Source organism: Myxine glutinosa, chromosome 6, assembly GCF_964187855.1.
Source record: "Myxine glutinosa chromosome 6, kmMyxGlut1.1, whole genome shotgun sequence".
Taxonomy (NCBI): Eukaryota; Metazoa; Chordata; class Myxini; order Myxiniformes; family Myxinidae; genus Myxine; species Myxine glutinosa.
In genome coordinates, this window is record NC_136266.1 from 10,951,174 (window position 1) to 10,977,557 (window position 26,384).

Genomic DNA, 26,384 nt, shown 5'->3' on the forward strand with positions numbered 1-26,384 from the left:
TTCAGCCTCACACTTTATGGAACTTGTTCAGCCTCATGCTTTATGGAATTTGTTCAGCCTCACGCTTTATTGAATTTGTTCAGCCTCACGCTTTATTGAATTTGTTCAGCCTCACGCTTCATGGAATTTGTTCAGGCTCACACTTTATGGAATTTGTTCAGCCTCACGCTTTATTGAATTTGTTCAGCCTCACGCTTTATGGAATTTGTTCAACCTCACGCTTTATGGAACTTGTTCAGCCTCACGCTTTATGGAATTTGTTCAGCCTCATGCTTTATGGAATTTGTTCAGCCTCACGCTTTATGGAATTTGTTCAGCCTCACACTTTATGGAACTTGTTCAGCCTCACGCTTTATGGAATTTGTTCAGCCTCACACTTTATGGAACTTGTTCAGCCTCACGCTTTATGGAATTTGTTCAGCCTCACGCTTTATTGAATTTGTTCAGCCTCACGCTTTATTGAATTTGTTCAGCCTCACACTTTATGGAACTTGTTCAGCCTCATGCTTTATGGAATTTGTTCAGCCTCAAGCTTTATGGAATTTGTTCAGCCTCACGCTTTATTGAATTTGTTCAGCCTCACGCTTTATTGAATTTGTTCAGCCTCACGCTTTATGGAATTTGTTCAGCCTCACACTTTATGGAACTTGTTCAGCCTCATGCTTTATGGAATTTGTTCAGCCTCACGCTTTATTGAATTTGTTCAGCCTCACGCTTTATTGAATTTGTTCAGCCTCACGCTTTATGGAATTTGTTCAGCCTCACACTTTATGGAATTTGTTCAGCCTCACACTTTATGGAATTTGTTCAGCCTCATGCTTTATGGAATTTGTTCAGCCTCACGCTTTATTGAATTTGTTCAGCCTCACGCTTTATGGAATTTGTTCAGCCTCACGCTTTATGGAATTTGTTCAGCCTCACGCTTTATGGAATTTGTTCAGCCTCACACTTTATGGAACTTGTTCAGCCTCACGCTTAATGGAATTTGTTCAGCCTCACACTTTATGGAACTTGTTCAGCCTCACGCTTTATGGAACTTGTTCAGTCTCACGCTTTATGGAATTTGTTCAGCCTCACGCTTTATTGAATTTGTTCAGCCTCACGCTTCATGGAATTTGTTCAGCCTCACACTTTATGGAATTTGTTCAGGCTCACACTTTATGGAATTTGTTCAGCCTCACACTTTATGGAGTTTGTTTAGCCTCACGCTTTATGGAATTTGTTCAGCCTCACACTTTATTGAATTTGTTCAGCCTCACGCTTTATGGAATTTCTTCAGCCTCACGCTTTATGGAATTTGTTCAGCCTCACACTTCATGGAATTTGTTCAGCCTCACACTTTATGGAATTTGTTCAGCCTCACGCTTTATGGAATTTGTTCAGCCTCACACTTTATGGAACTTGTTCAGCCTCATGCTTTATGGAATTTGTTCAGCCTCACGCTTTATTGAATTTGTTCAGCCTCACGCTTTATTGAATTTGTTCAGCCTCACGCTTTATGGAATTTGTTCAGCCTCACACTTTATGGAATTTGTTCAGCCTCACACTTTATGGAATTTGTTCAGCCTCACACTTTATGGAGTTTGTTTAGCCTCACGCTTTATTGAATTTGTTCAGCCTCACACTTTATTGAATTTGTTCAGCCTCACGCTTTATGGAATTTGTTCAGCCTCACGCTTTATTGAATTTGTTCAGCCTCACACTTTATTGAATTTGTTCAGCCTCACGCTTTATGGAATTTGTTCAGCCTCACGCTTTATGGAATTTGTTCAGCCTCACACTTCATGGAATTTGTTCAGCCTCACACTTTATGGAATTTGTTCAGCCTCACACTTTATGGAATTTGTTCAACCTCACGCTTTATTGAATTTGTTCAGCCTCACGCTTTATGGAATTTGTTCAGCCTCACGCTTTATGGAACTTGTTGAGCCTCACTCTTTATGGAATTTGTTCAGCCTCATGCTTTATGGAATTTGTTCAGCCTCACACTTTATGGAACTTGTTCAGCCTCACACTTTATTGAATTTGTTCAGCCTCACGCTTTATGGAATTTGTTTGAGCCTCATGCTTTATGGAATTTGTTCAGCCTCACACTTTATGGAACTTGTTCAGCCTCACGCTTTATGGAATTTGTTCAGCCTCACGCTTTATGGAATTTGTTCAGCCTCACGCTTTATTGAATTTGTTCAGCCTCACGCTTTATTGAATTTGTTCAGCCTCACGCTTTATGGAATTTGTTCAGCCTCACACTTTATGGAACTTGTTCAGCCTCATGCTTTATGGAATTTGTTCAGCCTCACGCTTTATTGAATTTGTTCAGCCTCACGCTTTATTGAATTTGTTCAGCCTCACGCTTTATGGAATTTGTTCAGCCTCACACTTTATGGAATTTGTTCAGCCTCACACTTTATGGAATTTGTTCAGCCTCATGCTTTATGGAATTTGTTCAGCCTCACGCTTTATTGAATTTGTTCAGCCTCACGCTTTATGGAATTTGTTCAGCCTCACGCTTTATGGAATTTGTTCAGCCTCACGCTTTATGGAATTTGTTCAGCCTCACGCTTTATGGAATTTGTTCAGCCTCACGCTTTATGGAACTTGTTCAGCCTCGCGCTTTATGGAATTTGTTCAACCTCACACTTTATGGAACTTGTTCAGCCTCACGCTTTATGGAATTTGTTCAGCCTCACGCTTTATGGAATTTGTTCAGCCTCACGCTTTATTGAATTTGTTTAGCCTCACGCTTCATGAAATTTGTTCAGCCTCACGCTTCATGGAATTTGTTCAGCCTCACACTTTATTGAATTTGTTCAGGCTCACACTTTATGGAATTTGTTCAGCCTCACACTTTATGGAGTTTGTTTAGCCTCACGCTTTATTGAATTTGTTCAGCCTCACACTTTATTGAATTTGTTCAGCCTCACGCTTTATGGAATTTGTTCAGCCTCACACTTTATGGAGTTTGTTTAGCCTCACGCTTTATGGAATTTGTTCAGCCTCACGCTTTATGGAATTTGTTCAGCCTCACACTTCATGGAATTTGTTCAGCCTCACACTTTATGGAGTTTGTTTAGCCTCACGCTTTATTGAATTTGTTCAGCCTCACGCTTTATTGAATTTGTTCAGCCTCACGCTTCATGGAATTTGTTCAGCCTCACACTTTATGGAATTTGTTCAGGCTCACACTTTATGGAATTTGTTCAGCCTCACACTTTATGGAGTTTGTTTAGCCTCACGCTTTATGGAATTTGTTCAGCCTCACACTTTATTGAATTTGTTCAACCTCACGCTTTATGGAATTTGTTCAGCCTCACACTTTATGGAGTTTGTTTAGCCTCACGCTTTATGGAATTTGTTCAGCCTCACACTTTATTGAATTTGTTCAGCCTCACGCTTCATGGAATTTGTTCAGCCTCACACTTTATGGAATTTGTTCAGGCTCACACTTTATGGAATTTGTTCAGCCTCACACTTTATGGAGTTTGTTTAGCCTCACGCTTTATGGAATTTGTTCAGCCTCACACTTTATTGAATTTGTTCAGCCTCACGCTTTATGGAATTTCTTCAGCCTCACGCTTTATGGAATTTGTTCAGCCTCACACTTCATGGAATTTGTTCAGCCTCACACTTTATGGAATTTGTTCAGCCTCACGCTTTATGGAATTTGTTCAGCCTCACACTTTATGGAACTTGTTCAGCCTCATGCTTTATGGAATTTGTTCAGCCTCACGCTTTATTGAATTTGTTCAGCCTCACGCTTTATTGAATTTGTTCAGCCTCACGCTTTATGGAATTTGTTCAGCCTCACACTTTATGGAATTTGTTCAGCCTCACACTTTATGGAATTTGTTCAGCCTCACACTTTATGGAGTTTGTTTAGCCTCACGCTTTATTGAATTTGTTCAGCCTCACACTTTATTGAATTTGTTCAGCCTCACGCTTTATGGAATTTGTTCAGCCTCACGCTTTATTGAATTTGTTCAGCCTCACACTTTATTGAATTTGTTCAGCCTCACGCTTTATGGAATTTGTTCAGCCTCACGCTTTATGGAATTTGTTCAGCCTCACACTTCATGGAATTTGTTCAGCCTCACACTTTATGGAATTTGTTCAGCCTCACACTTTATGGAATTTGTTCAGCCTCACGCTTTATGGAATTTGTTCAGCCTCACGCTTTATTGAATTTGTTCAGCCTCACGCTTTATGGAATTTGTTCAGCCTCACGCTTTATGGAACTTGTTGAGCCTCACTCTTTATGGAATTTGTTCAGCCTCATGCTTTATGGAATTTGTTCAGCCTCACACTTTATGGAACTTGTTCAGCCTCACACTTTATTGAATTTGTTCAGCCTCACGCTTTATGGAATTTGTTTGAGCCTCATGCTTTATGGAATTTGTTCAGCCTCACACTTTATGGAACTTGTTCAGCCTCACGCTTTATGGAATTTGTTCAGCCTCACGCTTTATGGAATTTGTTCAGCCTCACGCTTTATTGAATTTGTTCAGCCTCACGCTTTATTGAATTTGTTCAGCCTCACGCTTTATGGAATTTGTTCAGCCTCACACTTTATGGAACTTGTTCAGCCTCATGCTTTATGGAATTTGTTCAGCCTCACGCTTTATTGAATTTGTTCAGCCTCACGCTTTATTGAATTTGTTCAGCCTCACGCTTTATGGAATTTGTTCAGCCTCACACTTTATGGAATTTGTTCAGCCTCACACTTTATGGAATTTGTTCAGCCTCATGCTTTATGGAATTTGTTCAGCCTCACGCTTTATTGAATTTGTTCAGCCTCACGCTTTATGGAATTTGTTCAGCCTCACGCTTTATGGAATTTGTTCAGCCTCACGCTTTATGGAATTTGTTCAGCCTCACGCTTTATGGAATTTGTTCAGCCTCACGCTTTATGGAACTTGTTCAGCCTCGCGCTTTATGGAATTTGTTCAACCTCACACTTTATGGAACTTGTTCAGCCTCACGCTTTATGGAATTTGTTCAGCCTCACGCTTTATGGAATTTGTTCAGCCTCACGCTTTATTGAATTTGTTTAGCCTCACGCTTCATGAAATTTGTTCAGCCTCACGCTTCATGGAATTTGTTCAGCCTCACACTTTATTGAATTTGTTCAGGCTCACACTTTATGGAATTTGTTCAGCCTCACACTTTATGGAGTTTGTTTAGCCTCACGCTTTATTGAATTTGTTCAGCCTCACACTTTATTGAATTTGTTCAGCCTCACGCTTTATGGAATTTGTTCAGCCTCACACTTTATGGAGTTTGTTTAGCCTCACGCTTTATGGAATTTGTTCAGCCTCACGCTTTATGGAATTTGTTCAGCCTCACACTTCATGGAATTTGTTCAGCCTCACACTTTATGGAGTTTGTTTAGCCTCACGCTTTATTGAATTTGTTCAGCCTCACGCTTTATTGAATTTGTTCAGCCTCACGCTTCATGGAATTTGTTCAGCCTCACACTTTATGGAATTTGTTCAGGCTCACACTTTATGGAATTTGTTCAGCCTCACACTTTATGGAGTTTGTTTAGCCTCACGCTTTATGGAATTTGTTCAGCCTCACACTTTATTGAATTTGTTCAACCTCACGCTTTATGGAATTTGTTCAGCCTCACACTTTATGGAGTTTGTTTAGCCTCACGCTTTATGGAATTTGTTCAGCCTCACACTTTATTGAATTTGTTCAGCCTCACGCTTTATGGAATTTGTTCAGCCTCATGCTTTATGGAATTTGTTCAGCCTCACACTTCATGGAATTTGTTCAGCCTCACGCTTTATGGAATTTGTTCAGCCTCACGCTTTATTGAATTTGTTCAGCCTCACGCTTTATTGAATTTGTTCAGCCTCACGCTTTATGGAATTTGTTCAGCCTCACGCTTTATGGAATTTGTTCAGCCTCACGCTTTATGGAATTTGTTCAGCCTCACACTTTATGGAACTTGTTCAGCCTCACGCTTTATGGAATTTGTTCAACCTCACACTTTATGGAACTTGTTCAGCCTCACGCTTTATGGAATTTGTTCAGCCTCACGCTTTATTGAATTTGTTTAGCCTCACGCTTCATGGAATTTGTTCAGCCTCACGCTTCATGGAATTTGTTCAGCCTCACACTTTATTGAATTTGTTCAGGCTCACACTTTATGGAATTTGTTCAGCCTCACACTTTATGGAGTTTGTTTAGCCTCACGCTTTATTGAATTTGTTCAGCCTCACACTTTATTGAATTTGTTCAGCCTCACGCTTTATGGAATTTGTTCAGCCTCACGCTTTATTGAATTTGTTCAGCCTCACGCTTTATGGAATTTGTTCAGCCTCACGCTTTATGGAATTTGTTCAGCCTCACACTTCATGGAATTTGTTCAGCCTCACACTTTATGGAATTTGTTCAGCCTCACACTTTGTGGGATTTATCCGTTTTGCTTATCTCGTATGTTGCAGGGTCTCACCTGTTCAAACGACCTTTGAAAGCTATTTTATTCCCTTTTCTTCTGCATCCATGAAATCATCTCCCTGTTTGCATGGATTCAGTTCCACTTCTCACTAAGATCCTTTATCTCACAGTTCGCTGCCATTACATATCACTCCTTTTACGAAATTCTTCTTCGTTAATCTCACTATAAGTTTGTTCATCGTGACATCACCAATGTCTTGTCCATTCCGTTAAACATAAACCTAAGAAAGTATTATGGTTTCATCGGGTCCGGTAATTGGAGTAGTAAAACCCCAAAGAGTGCCATATTGTGTGTACACCACGATACATTATTGGAAGATGATGGCAGATGGTGAATATTTTTTCTTTTTTTATCCTTTTAATTGCGTGCGCAACGCTTTTGCAACATTTTCGCACATGCTGCGGTTTGAGCAGATGGAGCACGGTTCCCCCAAAATATTGGCATGGTTGCTGTGGAAGCGAACAGAATGAGAGCAGACACCACGTGTAGTGAGTGTTATGTAGGAACACGAAGATAATGGAACAGCTGTAAAACGTGATAAATATGAAAATGAGCACGTGATGCAGCATGGTGGCCAAAACTGCTTGGTACGCCGAGGCTTTCTGCAGAGCTGGGGACTTGTTCGTCATCTCTGATAATTCAAAACACGTACATTTTATTCGATCAGTTGTATACTTTATAATATTTGACATACCGCTTGAGCTTTGGCCTCTGGGAATTGAGTCACAGGTTTCCGAGGAGGAGAGGAGGGGAGGGTGAGAGAGGAAGAGGGAGGAGAGGAGGGAAGGGAGAGTGAGGATGGGGAGAGGGGTTAGGGGGAAGGGAGGAAGACGAGGGGTGGATGGGGAGGAGGAGAAGAGGGCAGGAGACGAGGCCTATAGGAAGAGCACACACGAGGAACATTGAAGCATTGCACCATGAAAAGCCACTCAATGTGGTAAATCAATCAAAAGTGGACGGATTTACACACAATTTGTTTTCACCGAGTCTTTGTCTTAGTGACGACCAGACATGAAGACCAATGGATATATGTGGGAAAAATTATAATCCTGTTCATTTACAAAGATATGAAAACAGAAATCAAATCAGAGGTAAAATGAGGGTGTGAGGCCATTCAAAGCAAAAAACAAGTTTTCACCAAAGAAAATCCTTGACAAAGTCATAAAATGTAAATTCTAAGTGATGTATATTGAGAAGCATCATCAACATCTCCAGTCCTTATAATAATCGTTTATTATTTCAGGCATGTGATGATATGCACAACTTTAAACAAAACAAGTAGAGCTACATTCAAAGTACATGCAGCACATGGAAACAGAAGCGGGAGGGAGCATTGTTCAATAATTCATCGATTAATTGCGCAATTAAATGAAATAAATAATAATTGTTTTGGTACTCAATTTGCCGACCTCAGAAGGATGACAGGCTGAGTCAACCCACAGGATCTTGTTTCTCACAGTCTGCGAGTCCTTTAGGTGCTTTTTTGCAAACTCCAAGCAGGCTTTCATGTGTTTTTCACTGAGGAGAGGCTTCCGCATGGCCACTCTGCCATAAAGCCCAGATCGGTGGAGTGTTGGTGATGGTTGTCCTTCTGGAAGTTTCTCCCACCACCACACAGGATCTCTGGAGCTCAGCCAGAGTGACCATTTTGTTCTTGGTCACCTCTCTTACCAAGGCCCTTCTCCCCCGATTGCTCAGTTTGGCCGGGCGGCCCCAGCTCTAGGAAGAGTCCTGGTTGTTCCAAACTTCTTCCATTTAAGAATTATGGAGGCCACTGTGCTCTTGGGAACCTTCAATGTAGCAGAGATTTTTTTTGTAGGCTTCCCCAGATCTGTGCCTCGACACAATCCTGTCTCTGAGCTCTGCAGGCAGTTCCTTCGACCTCATGGCTTGGTTTTTGCTCTGATATGCATTTTCAGCTGTGAGACCTTATATAGACAGGTGTGTGCCTTTCCAAATCATGTCCAATCAATTGAATTTACCACAGGTGGACTCCAATCAAGGTGTAGAAACATCTCAAAGACGATCAAGAGAAATGGGAAGCACCTGAGCTAAATTTCAAGTGTCATAGCAAAGGGTATGAATACTTATGTAAATGTGATATTTCAGTTTTTTCTTTTTAATAAATTTGCAAAACTTTCTAAAATCCTGTTTTCTCTTTGTCATTATGGGATATTGAGTGTAGATTGATGAGGGGAAAAATGAATTTAAACGATTTCAGCATAAGGCTGCAACAACAAAATGTGAAGGGGTCTGGATACTTTCTGAATGCACTGTATATACATAAACTGAACATCAAAATAAACTTATCACTTGCATTTTTTGAAATGTGCAGCTTTACAAACACGTTTCTTCAATTGCAATGGCTCATTATGTAACGGGAACTTCACTTCAATCACCTGGTTGACCAACAATGGCATGCTTGAGTGGTTCTGTATAGGGATATTTCCCTTTAAATAATGACCCTCATAATGAAATCCTTCAGTTCTCGTGGTTAGACATTCATTTACTGCTGTCTATAGTCACTCTGGAGGCTTCTGACAGGGGAAACAACAAGAAAATTCAGATGCCACGCCTGACATCTGAACAACGTTTAAGGGCAATTGGGATGCTTGAGGCTGGTGTAAGCAAGTAAACAACTGCCCAACGTCTTCGTTGCTCACAGCCTGCAATTTCCAACCTGACCAGGCGTTACGGTGAAACTGGAACTGTGAATGATGTTCCACGAAGAGGAAGACCACGGGTGACGACCCCAAACCAAGACCACTGGATTGTGCTGCAGCATCTTCGTGATCGTTTCCACCCTGCGACGCAAACAGCTGCAGTGACAAAAGGTCGCCACAACAACCGCATCAGTGTCTCGACTGTGTGGAGGCGCTTGAGAAGTCAGGGCCTGGTGGCAAGACATTCTTGCAGAGGTTCAGTGTTGAACGCAGTGCATTGGCGGAACAGACTAAGATGGTGTCTGCAGTATCGCCGCTGGACACAGAAACAGTGGAGTGCAGTCTTGTTCAGCGATGAGTCCAGATTTTGCCTCTATGCTGCTGATGGGCATCAATGGGTATGGTGCAGAGGTAGGGAAAGGTATGCATCATGCTGTATTCGCCAGATCAATCGTTGGGGAGGACCCACTGGGATGGTATGGGCCGGCATTTCCACCCGTTTCAGGACACCTCTGGTCGTCATCGAAGGCAATCTCACTAGTCAGCGTTATGTCAATGAAGTTTTGAGACCTCATCTGCTGCCATTTCTCCAGGCTCATCCTGACATCGCAGTTTTCCAGCAGGACAATGCTCGACCCCATGCTGCTCGCCTGACACCCAACTTCCTCCAGGAACAGGGTGTTGAAGTGATGCCTTGGATGCCTTATTCCCCTGACCTCAATCCCATTGAGCATTTATGGGATGAGCTTGGTCGACATCTTGCATCGAAGAGATCAACGGCTGTCAATTGGTAAATGCTCATTCAAGGCTTGCAGGAGGAGTGGGACAGACCTCCCTCGGACGGCATCAGACGCCTGGTACAGAGCATGCGTCGGAGGTGTACAGGCTGCATCACAGCTCAGGGAGGACACATATGATATTGAGGACTGCTGTCATTCTGTCCTTGACTGTTAGGAGTGTTGTCTCCATTCCTGTGTCATTTTGTTTTGACTGTATCCAGGTGTGTGCCCTTGTGTTGCAGTGCTGTGACTTGTTGCACCACCCCGTGTGATGTTCATGCTTTTTTTTTTTTTTGTGATTGAGGCAACCTCTTGTTTATTGACATGTGTTTAGTAAAGATAGCTGAACTTTACCTCTGTGTTCAAATATTTCTCATTTTTGCATGGAGGATTTCAATGAGTGTCCTTGTAAAGATTGATAAGTTTATTTTGATGTTGAGTATACTTCTCCTGCAACTGCCTTACAATAAAAAGGGCGTCTGTCGTTCCTCTTCCTGGAATAAATCCAAACTGCATCTCGCCGCTCTTCACTTTCTTCCTTATCCTCTTCTCCAACACCCTTTCCAATACCTTCATTCCATGCTCCAATAACTTTATCGCTCGAAACGAGCCACAGTCCAGAGGGTCACCTTTCCCCTTGTATAGAGGGACGAGGGTACTCAGTTCCCAATCCACTGGAATGCGGCCTTATTTCACCACCAGATTTTTTTTTTTTTTTTTTGGATACTCGTGAAAGAGCTAACATTTATCACACAAAAAAAATCTAAACAGACACACAAAGTATATAATAAGGGGAACTATATAATAAGGGGAGCAGTAGACAAGATGGGGAGAGAAGGGGAAGCACACAAACACAACATTTGAGAGCAGGGACATCGGGAGATCTGTGGGAGGGAGAGGGCTTGGGGGGAGGAGGCGTGGGAAGGGGGGGCAGGTGGGAGAAGTATAAAACACAAGGAAACGACAAGGACTTCCAGGAAAGAAGGTGGTATTTCAAAAAAGTAGATCTGGGGTGAAATTAGCGGGGGTAGAAAAGATCAAGGTTTTGGATGGAGGAAGATAAGAGATGGTGGTGAACAGCTAAAGACCTGTAGGGAGAAGTGGGATTGAAGAGAGAGAGGGAATTTGTTCCAGAAGTGGGAGAAAAGAGGAATGAAGGAGTGAAGGTGAGCAGAGAGTCTTGATTTTGGCAGTTTAACCATAAGAGGGTTGCAGGTGGATCTTGTGCGACCTGTAGGAATATATGGGGGACAGAGCCCAGAGAGAGCTGGGGGAGCAAGGCCGGAGAGGAGTCGGTAGAAGACAGAAAGACCACCAACCTGCCTGCGATGAGTAAGTGAGAGGCCCTCAGAGTTAGCTTCGTCGCAGGAGATTCCAATGATTCTGAAAGCTTTGGTTTCAACAGCGTGAAGCCGAGCTAGGTTACAGATCTCTGTCGACCAGATTACAGATCTCTGTCATTCTCTTCACACCCCAACTTCCTGCTGCCTTCAACATATCTCCCACAACTCCCATCAGCCCTCCAGCTTTTCTACACTTCATTGCTTTTATCGCTTCCTCAACTTCCTTCTCAGTTATCTTCTCTGCCGGTCCGAAAACTGGGTTACTCTCCATGTTGCCATCCCAATCATTTTCTGCATTCAACAGCATTTCCATATATCTCTTCCATCTTCCTTTAATTCCATTTGGGTCCACAACGATTTGTCCCACTTCATCCTTCAAGCAACTCACCCCCATCACATCACACCTCTCTTTCGCTATCTGCTTTGCAATCCTGAAAACCGCACTCTGACCCTCTTCCGAATCCAAGCGTTCTCCGAACATTTTCCTGCATGCCTCCTGCGCCTTTGCTACCTCTTTCCTTGCAGCCTTCTTGGCTGCCTTATAACTTTCATGCTCTGCTGTTTCTGCTCCCGTACCCTTCGCCTTCTGCCACTCCTTGAACTTATTCCTCTTCTCGTCAATCCTCTTTCCAACTTCATCATCCCACCACCATGTTTCCGAGTCCCTCGGTGGTCCTTTAGTCCATCCACATACCTCTCCAACGGCTCCCAACAAACTATCTTTCATTGACATCCAACCACGTTCAAGCTCAACCACATCCAACCACATCATCCTCGACCATACTCAGCCTCTCTTTTAATGCCTCCCTGTCACTTCTTTCAACCTCCACACCTGCATTCTCGGTTGGTACTTCACCCGCCGAGCTCTCCTCGCACCTTTCACCCTTATGTCGCAGACAACCAAGTGGTGCTGTGAAACAGCCTCCACCTTTGTGTCCCGGAGGTGCCCCCTATCTCGCCTACGCACCATCAGGTAGTCAACGGTTGTCGTCGACCCACCTGACGTGTATGTAACAAGTGTATTATCCTCTTTCTGGAACTGAGTGTTACAAATCAACAAATCAGCTCCATCAGCAAACTCCAAAATCCTTTCACCTTCTCCATTTCTCACACCATATCCGTAACCCCCATGAACTCCCTCAAAAGCGTCCATACTCCTTCCCACATGTCCATTCAGGTCTCCTCCTACCACAACAACTTCCTCATCTTTCACGTTTTCCATCAGCTTCTCTCTCGCACACCAGAACTTGTCCTTCTCTTCATCGCTCCGACCAACCTGCGGAGCATATCCCGAGATGATGTTCACCAAGAGCTTTCCAATCATCAATTTCACCATCATCAACCTATCACTCACTCTTGTCACACTCACCACACTGTCGACAAACTCCTCAGAAAACAGGACACCAACACCATTCACACCCTCCGGGCACCCTTGCCACACAAACTTGTATTTCTGTCCCTGTCTACCCTTCACCATTCTCACACCACTTCCCTTCCATCTTGTCTCCTGCACACAACATATGTCCACTCTTCTTCTGACCAATACTTCCACCACTTCTCCTGATCTCCCTGTCATTGTCCCAACATTCCATGTCCCAAACCTCAGAAACCGATCTCCTCGTTGGGCATCAGACGTTTCGTCGTCATAAATGGAGTGATTTCCACCCTTGCTTCGATCGGGTTCCCCACCTTGAGTTTTGACGAGAGGGAGTGGGGTACTTTGGGCTGTACCCTGCCCATATGTAGTTGTAATTGTCATGGTTCCTTTTTTGAGGCAATGTTTTTATGGCCGGATGCTCTTCCTGACGCCAACCCTTAGTCGCCTCTTACGATGCGCAGGGATACGGTGTACCTATTCTAAACTGGGGTACACACCGGGGATACGGCATTGAATTATTGAATGATCGTTTTAAGGCATTTTTCCCTGCTAGAACGGGGGTTAGCCTTGCGGGCCCCATGACAATCAAGGTTCCCTTTTTGAGGCAATGTTTTTATGGCCAGATGCCCTTCCTAACGCCAACCCTTAGTCAACTCTTACGATGCGCAGGGATACGGTGTACCTATTCTAAATCGGGGTACACACCGGGATCATTCATTCCAGCAAGCTGGTACTCAATTTGCCGACCTCGGAAGTATGACAGGCTGAGTCAACCCCCCTGGCGTTAATTCAGCGATCGACCGGGATTTGAAACCAGGATCCTAGGATCCCAAGCCAGCACCTTAACCGCTGAGCCAACACCAGGCTTAGGCATTCCATTATTGATGCAAAATTTCCTTCCGAAAGTCGCAGCCAACTCTGAGATACAGCTCGGAGATTGGCAGAAAAAAAGGAAGGAAAAACCCCTAAATGGTGGTTTCTACTCCAATAGGTCGAACAAACTGTGCGATCTCATTAAAATTTGGGGGCACCAATTGTGGAAACAAACCTTACAACATTTATAAGCTTCCCCCTATCCTATAGGTTTGTTTAATCACCCCCATGAACACTTTATGTTGATCCATTGAATGTTTTTGAGTCATTATGGATCATGTCTGAAGTACAATGTGTAAACTGTACACAGCAGGAACTTGAGATAATCATACAAAAAAGCAATATTTGCAGGAATGATTATTATCCCCATGCTTTTTAATCAAGAACAGGAGGGATATTGTGATCAACTCCATCTGTCCGTGCATCCGTTGGTCACCCTGTCCGCTCCTAAACGGATAGGCAGAAATTCACCAAGTTATCATCACCACATGGTATGAAGGTGCAAGGGCAGTGTCGCTTTTGCCGCCACCCCCTGGTGCAGGTAAAAAGGTGAAATACCAAAAAATGCAATTACGGGCACATTTTAAGACATTTTTAATGAAACTTTGCATATATCATCAACATGGAGGGGGGACACATGGAATATGTAATGACGTTTTGTATTTGACCCCCAGTTCATGTACCAGGGGGTGAGGACTGAAGGTAGCAGGGGTCAAAACATTTTTTTTTTTTACTCAAAATTTGATATTGGATCATTCCTCGTGGAATGTTTTGCCATCTTTAATCTTTCCTTGGGGTGGAATGCACGAGGCGATGGCACACCATCACCTTCGCTCTCGTTATGACATATTGTGACCCTCTCGTCTTCGCTTCCACTCTAGTTGTGACCTCTCATTCTCCATCCCAAACTCCAATCATTTTCTCCTCTATTTCATCCGGTATTCACCTGTGTTTGCTTCCAATACAGGTTCATATAATCATGCTCACTATTTACTTCCTTTGAGGATTAAAGTTTGTTTGAAACTTGTACCATGGTTGCACAAACTTGTTGCCCGTTACATTATTATTTGCACCACCCAAATACGGATGTCCATGACAAGCACTCATCACCACTCTGTGCAGCCAATCGTTTGGGAACCTCGACATTGTTGATGTTTTTGGTAACCACAAATTCCAGAATTATCTGATAATCCACTTTCTTCATCTATTTTGCTGCCATCCTCTTCCGCAGGAATGCATGTGATTTGTCACCAACATTACAAAAGATTCCAAAATTATTCATCAACATTTTACACTGCGTTTTATAAAAAAGGTCCGTGTCCAATTTGAACGCCTTCTGCATCTCTCAGGATAAAACGCATTGATCTTACAGCAAAAGCCTGCCATGCACACCACGTGATGATACGAGTTTGCAAAGACAGGAAGCGACCACTTCAGCGTAACAAGGAACACAGTCTTCTGGGAATGAATCCCTACAAACTTCATTTTAAAATGACAAAAGTATCACCTGTTGACATCAATTAAATGTCCGATCCCTCGGCTCCTTAACACGGTCACCTTGTTTAATGTCTCATTAGCATCTTTCTCAAAGTTAAAATGAACTTTTCAAGTTCAGCGAATATGTCAACCTTTAAAACGAGTCAGATAATCAAGGTACTCCTCTCAGCCATCTCTTCGAAATCCTCCAGCTCATCAACTTGGTAAATGGTCACCACGGCGTCGGCGAATGTAAACGGTCTTTGCTTTGTACCAGCTGTGTCTCTCCGATGCTCCTTTTCTCAGGCGCCTCAGCTTTTCCCAGGCCTGCAGTCCAGGTGGAGAAACGTCCATCATGATGACGAAACCGCATCAACATTTCATCCATACTTAGGACATTTCGAAAACACCTGCTCTAAAAACACCTGATCATGACCTATTTGGTCTGGTCCATCTGAGGTCATGCTGCATGTTGTTGTGATCCCAAGTCCAAATCACATTTACTTTGTTGGTTTGTGCATCATTTGGTATTGTGTCCTTACCTTGAGCTGTATGGCCTGGGTTCTATTCCTGATCCTGAATGATGCTTCACAGACAAGGTGTTACATCACAAAGTGGACCGTCCCTTGGCTACAAAACATTGGCTACAAAGGGAAAACCAACAACAACCTTGTAATTCATGGCTAAGTGCACCGATGTCTCCTGCCATATTTGTCCTACATGTGATGTAGGCCCTACCGCCTTCAGGAAGTATTCACACTCCATGACGTTTTTCACATTTTGTTGTGTTAAAGCCCGAATTAAAAATGGATTAAATTGAGATTGTTTTGTGAATGATCCACACATAATACCCCATAATGTCAAAGTGGAAGTGTGTTTTGAGAAATTTTTACAAAATAGTTAAAAATGAAACATGGAAATATCTAATTACCTTCGCAAAAGCGGAAGGTTATGTTTTGATCGCTGTGTATTTATTTGTATGTCTGTGTGTGTGTGTGTGTGTGTATGTTATTCGCATAACTCAAAAAGTATTCAACCGAATTGCATGAAATTTGGTGGGATGATTGGTTATTATACGGGACACATTTGATTAGATTTTGGGAGCAATCGGGTCAAAGGTCAAGGTCAAGGTCACGAAAAGGTCAAAATCGTATTTTTGTTGTTCTGTTCCCTACACTCCCATGCCAAGTACAGAACAGTAGCTGCGGCGAAGGTATGCGCTCTACCGAGTGCCCGTTCTAGTTTACATAAGTATTCAACCCCTTGAGTAAATATTTCGTAGAAGTGCATTTGGCAGTGATTGCACCTTCGAATATTCTTCGGTACATCTGTATCACCTTTGCACATCTGATTTGGGGAATTTGTCCCATTCTTCCTTGCACATTTGTTCAAGCTCTGTCAAGTTGGATGGGGAGCGTCTGGTGAACAGCAATCTTCAAGTCTTTGCACCGATTCCCAATGGGATTAAAGTCTGGGCTTTGTATGGGCCACTAAAGGACTTCCATGTACTTGCTCTGAAGCCATTCCAGTGTTGCTTTTGCTGTATGCTTGGGGTAATTGTCCTGTTGGAATGTAAAGCTTCGCCACAGTCTAAGGTCTTTTGCACTCTGAAGCAGGTTCTCCTCAAGGATTTGCCTGTATTTGGCTCCATTCATTGTTCCCTCTATCCTTTTAAGTCTCCTAGTTCCATATTTTTTCCATTTCCTAATGATGGAGCTCACTGTGCTCTTGGGAACTTTCAACACTCTAGAAATTGTTTTATACCCTTCCCCAGATCTATGCCTCCTCACAATTCGATCTCGGAGTTCTATGTACAGTTCCTTGAACTTCATGGTGGAGTTTCTCCGACATGCATTGTAAACTGTGGGACCTTATATAGAAAGGTGTGTTTCTTTCTAAATCATGTCCAATCAATTGAATTGGCCACAGGTGTACTCCAATCAAGTTATAGAGACATCTCAAGGATGATCAAAGGAAATTGGATGCACCTGAGCTCAATTTGAAGGGTCATAGCAAAGGGGCTGAATACTGTCGCACAACCGCCGAAATTTATATCAGGCGATCGCGAATGCCGATCACGAAGGCTTTAACTCCGAGGCGGAAGCTCAATAGCGGATTCCAAAATCTAAAACCCCTAAGCGCGGGGAATGGAGGGAAGCAGCGCAAGTCCCCACAGCCTTATCTATCAAATCAATCACCCGGTAAACTGCGTTCAGGTATTATATACAAAAAGTAATGCAAGGGTTTATTGGATAACAGGCAGGGACAGGAAAATGTGACGATAAACCGAAGTTAACTAAATTGGGATCCCACACACACCAGATATCAAACACGAGACGAGGGACATGAATTAAAGAAAGAAACACGTCTTGTAAAATGTACACGCGGAGCTCGGCTTAGCTTGTCTTGTCGTCTTCCTTGGCTGCTGTCCAAAACGCGGCTCCGTTCGGCCCCGACCGCACACCACGAGGTCCTTCGCTCCAAGTCCCACAGGCCCTCGCTCCACGTGTCCCACGCAGGCTCGCGGCTCCACACGAGGTTGACATGGACCAAAGTCCTGCTGCGTCTCAAACCCAACTGCTCTGGACTGCGCCAGGAATGTCACTCAACTCCTTCACTCCTCCTGCTCAACTCAGGTCGGGGCTCTGATCTCATCTCTCCGAAATGGTGTCCGACCCTCGTTAATATCTCTCGCCGGTGACGTCAGCATTGGCGCACTGCTCTGCCAATCAGAGCCTCCACCGACTCGCCCCTGTGCACGCCCACTGCGTCACTCCAACTCTCGTCCCCGACTCCTTGGTCACAGCACGTGCTATGCGAGTCGGGTAGGCCTCTCGGAGGTGTAAATGGTGGCGGCCAATTGTGGCGGTGTTCTAGCCTGATTTCTTCCTAAGTCATGTCAGGGGGGGAGGGCGTCATTTAGTGTTGTACTAAAGGTCCTAACTAATGTTTAAGAGGTCTGCAGTGCCATAATGGACAAAGGTTTGACTACCAGGTGAGACATACAAGGGCTCTACTCATTATTCCCTACACTAACTAACACACGAATTTCCTGGTAGATTCACAATCATACATCTTAACCCGACAAACGCCTACACATGACTTATTACAGGAAGTGTTCCCTATCGCGACAGTCGAAGCATGTTACCTACTCAGATCTACTCTGCTCTACATATTGCTCTACCAAATTCGTAACAATACTTATTGATGCAAGACATTTCAGCTTTTCATTTTTAATTATTTTGTAAAAAAAATCTACAAACAATATTCCACTGAGATCATGCCGTATTATGTGTAGATCATTGATAATAAAAAAAATCTCAATTTAACCCATTTTAAATTCAGGCTGTAACAACAAAATGTGAAAAAGTCAAGGGGTGTGAATACTTTCTGAAGGCAATGTACGTACAAAATCCTCTGTTTACACATTTCCAGTTGGAAACATGGCAGCATGAAAAATATTCCCAAACACGCACATTACTTTTCCCAACACAATGGGTGTGGATGTTGCAGACCCACCTTCACTTTCTTGGTCCATGTTTCGTTCCACCTTACAGCCACACAACCATTCCTCAGCATCATCCTGTTGAGAAAATTTCGAAATGGTTACGTGGACCTGAGAATGAGCCATATTCTTGCAGTCCCATTGAGTGACGTATGAAGCACCTTTTACTCACAAAACTAGATGGTATTCATAGAATACGTACCCTGCGCAATCAACTTATTGCGAGCCAACTCTTCTGTTTTTGAACATTTTTTTTTCTTTGATCCAATATGGCTGCCAGACCACGTGAGTGATGACATCATAAATTTATATTCTCTAATATAATTGTTACATAGATCACGCTATTTCAAACTTATCAGACTAAGCGTTGTCCCTGTCGAATTATGTCGCCATAATTATGGCACCAATGACGTCATCGTTAACAACACCTATTCCGCATATGGAGTTATTTACAATGAGCCATGTTTCAATTTTTTCCATGCAGCAGTTTTGGAGATATCGAGGTGCAACATTTCTCGTATTTTTCAAGGTGGCACCTGTACCACATGACCTATGACGTCATGATTATCATTAAAATATTCTACATGAGGAGGCGCTCCTATGGTGATAACTTCGTACCCATCAGACCAACAGTTGCTGAGAAATAAAATTCACAATGATCGATACGTGTTGTACTTGTCGAATTATGACGTCATAACGAAGGCACATATGCCATCATCATTAAGATATCTTATTTCCCAAGGCGAGTAGTTGACAATGAGCCATTTTTCAATTTTTTCCATGCAGCAGTTTTGGAGATATAGAGGTGCAACATTTTTCGGTTTTTCCAAGATGGTGCCTGTACCACATGACCTACAATAAAATATTCTACATGAGGAGGCGTTCCTGTGGTGAAATATTCGTGCCCATCAGACCAACAGTTGCTGAGAAAAAAAATTCACAATGATCAGATAAGTGTTGTACTTGTCGAATCATGATGTCATAACAAAGGCACCGATGACATCATCATTAACATATTAGTCAGGGCCCTGAGGGATATTTTGGTTCAAATTCTTCCAAAAGCATCAAATTTGGCGCAGATGTTGCCCATGCCATACTCTTTCGATTTTTGACGGGCGCCAAGGGCGGTATGATCCGGGGACCATACCGGTCCATCCCGCCATGTCACCTGACCTATGATGTCATAATTAGGATATGCATCCAATCACATGGCGTACTTTAAGTGGTCAAAGTTCAAAATGAATCGATCGAAAAATGAAGGCAGGGATCCATTTTAAAGGTTTTCATAAAATCCAATATGGCCGCCAGGTCACATGACCTATGACGTCATATTTATGACATGCATACAATCATGTATACATGAACCCGGATCATGATCGCACAAAAATTAAACACAAGGATATGGCATACAGTTCATAAAACATCAAAATCCATACCTTTGTAATTAGACTGATGAACTGCATATGCCTGAAAATTAGGAAATAGACATGTAAATATTTCCTCTAATTGTCAAAAATAAGGTCAGAGTTCGATTACCCAACCCAGAAACATAAAATGGTGAACCTCACGTAAATCTTGACAAACAACTCAAAAACCGACATGTTTGACTCAAAAATGACCTTTAGGATGACCTTGAGGGTTGACCTTGACCTCGAATCATCAAAGTAACATCATAATTGGATTCCTCGACCTCGACAACCCATGAAAAGTGGTATCATACATGATTCCAACCCTTTTGGTTATTTAACTGATTTTCCTCTAATCCGGGTGGTAGCCATTTAGTATTTCGCCAATATGGGGCCCCCGGGGGGGGGGGGGCGCCCATCTTGGCGCCCGTCAAAAATCGAAAGAGTATGGCATGGGCAACATCTGGGCCAAATTTGGTGCTTTTGGAAGAATTTGAACCAAACGGCCCCAAAATATCCCTAAGGGCCCTGACTATATCTTATTCCCATTTGACAATAAGCCATGTTTCAATTTTTTCCATGGAGCGGTTTCGGAGATATAGAGGTGCAACTTTTTTCGATTTTTTTCCAAGATGGCGTCCATACTACGTGACCTATGACGTCATAAATATGAATAAATAATTCTACAGGCGGAGGCGCTTTTATGGTAACATTTTGTGTCAATCGGACCAACGTTTGCCGAGAAAATGCATTTTTAAAATGCAGACACGTGCGGCACACGTATACACCAGAATGCTTAACCCCGCTTTTCGCTTCTTGAGCGCAGGGTAATTAGACAGGTGTTCAGGTGGATCAGCAGAATCTTAGGTTAAAGAATAACGGTGCTGCGAGTGTGTGGTGTGCTTATGTTATGAAAAAAAAAAAAGAAGCTTGTAATTTAGAGTTTACCTGGTGGTGCATTCACAGACATTGCTTGTTAATTCAAGGCCCAGCAAAGTATGTGTACTTTTCAAAAACATACAAAGCGATTAAAAATAGGTGAGATAACCAGGTTAACCATGCAGTAAGAAATATAACCGTTGTGTGGTTTAAACCGTGGCGCAGAAGGCACGCGTCATATTGGACAGGTGCGACGATCGGTAACCACCTGGAGTGCGTGGAGTCGGTGTCACATAGCAGCAGGTATTCTTGGGCCGGACGTAGTGTCGGACACACGCAAGGCGTGTCGCTGTGCAGTATGGCCGAGCCCGTGCGTACGGGACCGCCCCCTCCGCGCAGCACGCGCTCCACGTGCGCCGACACGCGCGCGCCGCGACAGCCACGTGCGCGAACCCCTCCGGAGCGTACTCGCACGGCTGGAACATTGTAACGGGGAAAAAAAGAATAACGTGTGGATATGCGGCTCACATATCGTTAACGAGCGTTCTTCATATAACATAACTAGCAAAGGTACCCGGCGTTGCCTGGGTTCCAAATATGTAGAAAGTAAATGACTTGACTTATAGCAAGTTGTTATGTAGTTCATGTTGTATGTAATTATATGTACATAACATAAGAACTTGCTATAAGTTGTCATTTAAGTTTAAAAAGAGTGAGTGAGTTGGTGATTTAGGTCCAATCCATTTAGGGACTATATCTCAGAACGGGCCACATTTGGTGGCTTCACAAATTTTTGCTGCTGCTGGGATTGGAACGCGGATCGTCTGCGTGGCAAGGAAGCACATGATCCACTGCTGGGATTGGAACGTGGATCGTCTGCGTGGCAAGGAAGCACATGATCCACTGCTGGGATTGGAACGTGGATCGTCTGCGTGGCAAGCAAGCACATGATCCACTGCTGGGATTGGAACGTGGATTGTCTGCGTGGCAAGGAAGCACATGATCCACTGCTGGGATTGGAGCGCGGATCGTCTGCGTGGCAAGCAAGCACATGATCCACTGTTGGGATTGGAACGCGGATCGTCTGCGTGGCAAGCAAGCACATGATCCACTGCTGGGATTGGAGCGCGGATCGTCTGCGTGGCGAGCAAGCACATGATCCACTGGGCCACCAGCGCTGCCGAGGTAAAATATTAACAGACATGTGTTTTAGTCAGCAAGAGCTCTGGGGTAGACAACATTTCTTGTTCTGCCGTTTGGTGCTCTGATGAAAAGAGGTGTGCGTGCCCCAACACGTGAGCATGCAACGTAGAGTTGACCCTGAGAGAAACATGGACTTGTCAGTTCAACTCAAGATCAAGATCTTGAGTTCAAGATCGACTGGACAACCCTCCCATCTACTTTCTCAACAATCCTCTCCAAGAAGTTCTGTCGCTCAAGATTTTGGGTCTCACTATCTGCCATGATCTTTCTTGGGAAAACCACATTTCCAAGCTGGCCTCCAAAGCCAGTCGCCGACTGGGCATCCTCCGTCGTGCGAAGTCCTTCCTCGGCACACCTGAGCTCCTCACCACATACAAGGCTTTCATCCGCAGCTCAATGGAATACTGTTCTCCCCTATGGGCCGGTGCTCCTGCCTCACACCTAGCTCGGCTTCACGCTGTTGAAACCAAAGCTTTCAGAATTATTGGAATCTCCCGCGATGAAGCTATCTCTGAGGGCCTTTCACTCACTCACCGCAGGCAGGTAGGTGGTCTTTCTGTCTTCTACCGACTCCTCTCCGGCCTTGCACCCCCAGCTCTCTCTGTGCTCTGTCCCCCAAATATTCCTACAGGTCGCACAAGATCTGCCAGCAACCCTCTGATGGTTAAACTGCCAAAATCTCGGCTCTCTGCTCACCTTCACTCTTTCATTCCTCTTTTCTCCCGCCTCTGGAACAAACTCCCTCACTCCTTTCAATCCCACTCCTCCCTCCAGGTCTTTAAAACAGCTGTTCACCACCATGAACATGTAGCCCTCTCTCAGATCTCTCGATGTCTCCATGTCTCTCGGTCACTGCTCTCAAATGTTGTGTTTGTGTCCTTCCCCCTCTCTCCCCATCTTGTCTACCGCTCCCTATGTTATATGTTTTATGTGTCGGTTTGTCTTTCTGTGTGATTAATGTTCGCTCTTTCACGAGCCTCGATCTTGTATACAAAAAAAAAAAAAAAAATCTCTTATCTTCCCCCATCCAAAACCTTGATCTTTTCTACCCCCGCTAATTCACCCCAGATCCACCTTGTTTGAAATTCCAACTTCTTTCCTGGAAGTCCTGGCAGTGTCCATATGTTTTATACCTCTCCCACCGCCCCCTTCCCATGCCCCCCCCCCCAAAGCCCTCGCCCTCTCTCAGATCTCTCGATGTCTCCATGTCTCTCGGTCCCTGCTCTCAAATGTTGTGTTTGTGTCCTTCCCCTCTCTCCCCATCTTGTCTACCGCTCCCGATGTTATATGTTTTATGTGTCGGTTTGTCTTTCTGTGTGATTAATGTTCGCTCTTTCACGAGCCTCGATCTTGTATACAAAAAAAAAAAAAAAAAAAAAATCTCTTATCTTCCCCCATCCAAAACCTTGATCTTTTCTACCCCCGCTAATTCACCCCAGATCCACCTTGTTTGAAATTCCAACTTCTTTCCTGGAAGTCCTGGCAGTGTCCATGTGTTTTATACCTCTCCCACCGCCCCCTTCCCATGCCCCCCCCCCCCCCAAAGCCCTCGCCCTCTCTCAGATCTCTCGATGTCTCCATGTCTCTCGGTCCCTGCTCTCAAATGTTGTGTTTGTGTCCTTCCCCTCTCTCCCCATCTTGTCTACCGCTCCCGATGTTATATGTTTTATGTGTCGGTTTGTCTTTCTGTGTGATTAATGTTCGCTCTTTCACGAGCCTCGATCTTGTATACAAAAAAAAAAAAAAAAAAAAACTCCAGCAACCTTGAGAGACTGTCGCTGGGACTTGTTGATGGTCATTGCAAATGATAGTCTCACTGGAAACTGAAGGCGCTTGAACTGAAATGGCATATCTGTTGGGATGATGGGAATCCGTGGAATAAAAACATCCTCTCCCTTGGCACAACCAGTCATAATGGTGGCTTCGATCACATGGGGCATAAGAGTTTTGACAGCGAGTCTTGTACCGTTAGAGTTTTGGTGCATCCAAATTTCGTAGCAACATAATGGGGGCTCCCACTTTCAGTTGCAGATTGTGAGGTGGAACGCCAGTGAGCTGAAGAGAGTTTAGAAACTCTGTTGGACAGTTGACAGCATCGTCAAGATCAACTACAGTGTCAACTGACTTGTACCATGTGGATTGGTCTGGTAGCTGTTGAATGATGATGGCATTAATATCCTGCTCAATGTCATTTTTGGGAGCAAGGATGGCACGTTCACAAAGCCACTCATGGTTTTTATAATTCTGTGAGAGGCTCGGATAAACCTTTAATAGCATTTCTTCAGATGTGTTGATGATTGTTCCACAATTTGGGGGTATTGTGACATCTCCAGTCTCAGTGTCTACTGGTAGCTGACCATTGCCCAATTGAAGCAAAACCTTTGGAAACTGGCCTGCTGAGACATCTCTGTTAAGTGCAACTCTCATGTTGGTAGAAAGATGGAGTTTTTCCACTCGTCTCCAAATGTAGGATTCTTTGAGGCATGCTCTCAACTCATCAGCAGGTGTACCCTTTGGAATGACTGGTAGAGCTTGCCTGAAATCTCCAGAGAGCAAGAGTGTGACTCCACCCATGATTTTAGTGTTACCTCTGAGATCCTGTAAGGTGCGATCGAGAGCCTCAAATGCAAGTCTGTGAGACATTGTGCACTCATCCCATACTATCAGCTTGGCCTGCTTTAGAGCCTGTGCCTGTACAGATCCTTTGCCAATATTGCACACAGGACTCTCATTGTGGGCCAGGTTGAGTGGCAGCTTAAAGGCAGAATGAGCAGCCCTGCCACCTGTGAGCAAAGTTGCAGCAATTCCAGATGAGGCCACTGCCATAGCAATCTGCTGTAGTGAACGAACTTGTGCCAAAATTAATTTGATCAAAAACGTTTTGCCTGTTCCACCAGGGGCATCACGGAAAACGATTCCACCCGAGTCAGATGTCAACAATTGTTTGATCCTTGTATAAGCTTCTTTTTGATCTGGAACCAAGAGTGGTTCATTTTGGTGGACATACTGTTGCAGCTGTTGAATGTCATAGGTGGTTGCCTGAAGCATCTCTCGACTGAGAGTTGCAGGTTCAGTTCGTACAGGAGCAGGCAGTCCACACTGTTGAAGATCCTTGCCAGCCATGGACTGTACAGTATTTTCAATGAGTACCAGTGCTTGGTTGTACGTGGCAGAGGTAAACTGCAGGTTTGGGTTTTTTGACTCTTGTTGTGCTTGATACAGTATGTCTTCTGTCATGCTGTCCTGGTGATGATGCCAAAGTTGCTCAGGATTGGATGGTGAACAGGCACAGATAATGATAGCAAAGAGGCTCCTCATCTTGCTTGGAGAATGCGAGACTGCAGCCTCTTCCAAGGTACTGTTCCAGTGTGCATCATCTTCCAAGAGACCTCTTCTCAGGCAAGCTTCACGGTATGTTGCACAGACATATCCAGCAACTGTCTTGAGATCCTGGAATGAGGTTCGACCATGAATGTTGTGCAGGAGGAGTCTGAGATAAAAAAAAAAGCACTCAGAGTTGCTGGGATGAACAGTGTAGACACGACCTAACACTTGACTGGATCTGATGTGAGGGTGTCCAGGGACTGTTGCACCTTGCTTTCTTGGCTGAAATGCCTTTTTCCCTTCTTGCCAGGTGTAATATCTGGGCACTTCACAGTAGAGAAGACTTCTAGCAAAGGAATCCTGTTTGCACAAATCAAAGAATGCAGTTAGTTTGGTCCGAGGTGGCTGCTGGGCTCGCTGCAGCGCGGTTTCTTCTGTGAAGTAAACTCTTTCCCCATTTTACAAATGGATCTCAAGATGCATAACACTTGGGTGGCGTTTATGAATGGGAAAGTTGAGAATACGCCACACAGCCTCATTACTGCTGATGTAACGACCCATCTGATATGCTGATACCTCATCATTTTTGGTTTCCTCTCTCTGCAGACCAAAGACTGCCTGATCAGTACCTTTGTTGACGTACTTCAAGACATACTTGATAGACTTGACTGAGTAGCATGCTTCAACATTGATGTGTGATTTGAAGATGCGTGAAAGGAGAGGGTTGAAGGGCACCACCCACTGGTTGTCAATGACAATTTCTTGTTGTTTCATTCTGAGAGTAGTGGTGAAGCCCCCATCACCTGGCTTTCTTCTTCTGTACAAAGGATGTCCATCCTGATCTGTCTGAGTTTCTGTAAGAAGAGGTCTGGGGTATCGTTTTGTGCATTTTCCTGCTTTCATGCAAGGAGAATGAGTGTTGATGTGACCACAGGGACCATGGAGCATGTGCTTCACCACTACTTCGTGCAATACTTTGTCCTCGGTAGGATTTGGAATCTCTGCACTGATAATATCATCTACCTGAGCTGGACGAATCTTATCCTTAAGCCAGACCAAAATGTGGATGTGTGGCAATCCACGCTTTTG

General features: G+C 43.9%; 1 protein-coding gene across 2 annotated transcripts in view; it reads right to left on the minus strand.

The window, feature by feature from the left end:
* Nucleotides 1–14,079: 14,079 nt before the first annotated feature.
* Nucleotides 14,080–26,384, minus strand: part of LOC137429132 (secreted frizzled-related protein 3-like) — a 32,400-nt gene continuing 20,095 nt past the window's right edge. For both annotated transcript variants that reach the window (XM_068119145.2, XM_078779593.1), the window contains exons 4-6: nt 21,037–21,244; nt 18,498–18,561; nt 14,080–15,305 (exon numbers count right to left, since the gene is read on the minus strand). In XM_068119145.2, coding sequence (XP_067975246.2) covers nt 15,195–15,305; nt 18,498–18,561; nt 21,037–21,244 — 383 coding nt within the window. In that variant the 3' untranslated portion in view covers nt 14,080–15,194. The remainder of the gene's footprint in view (nt 15,306–18,497; nt 18,562–21,036; nt 21,245–26,384) is intronic.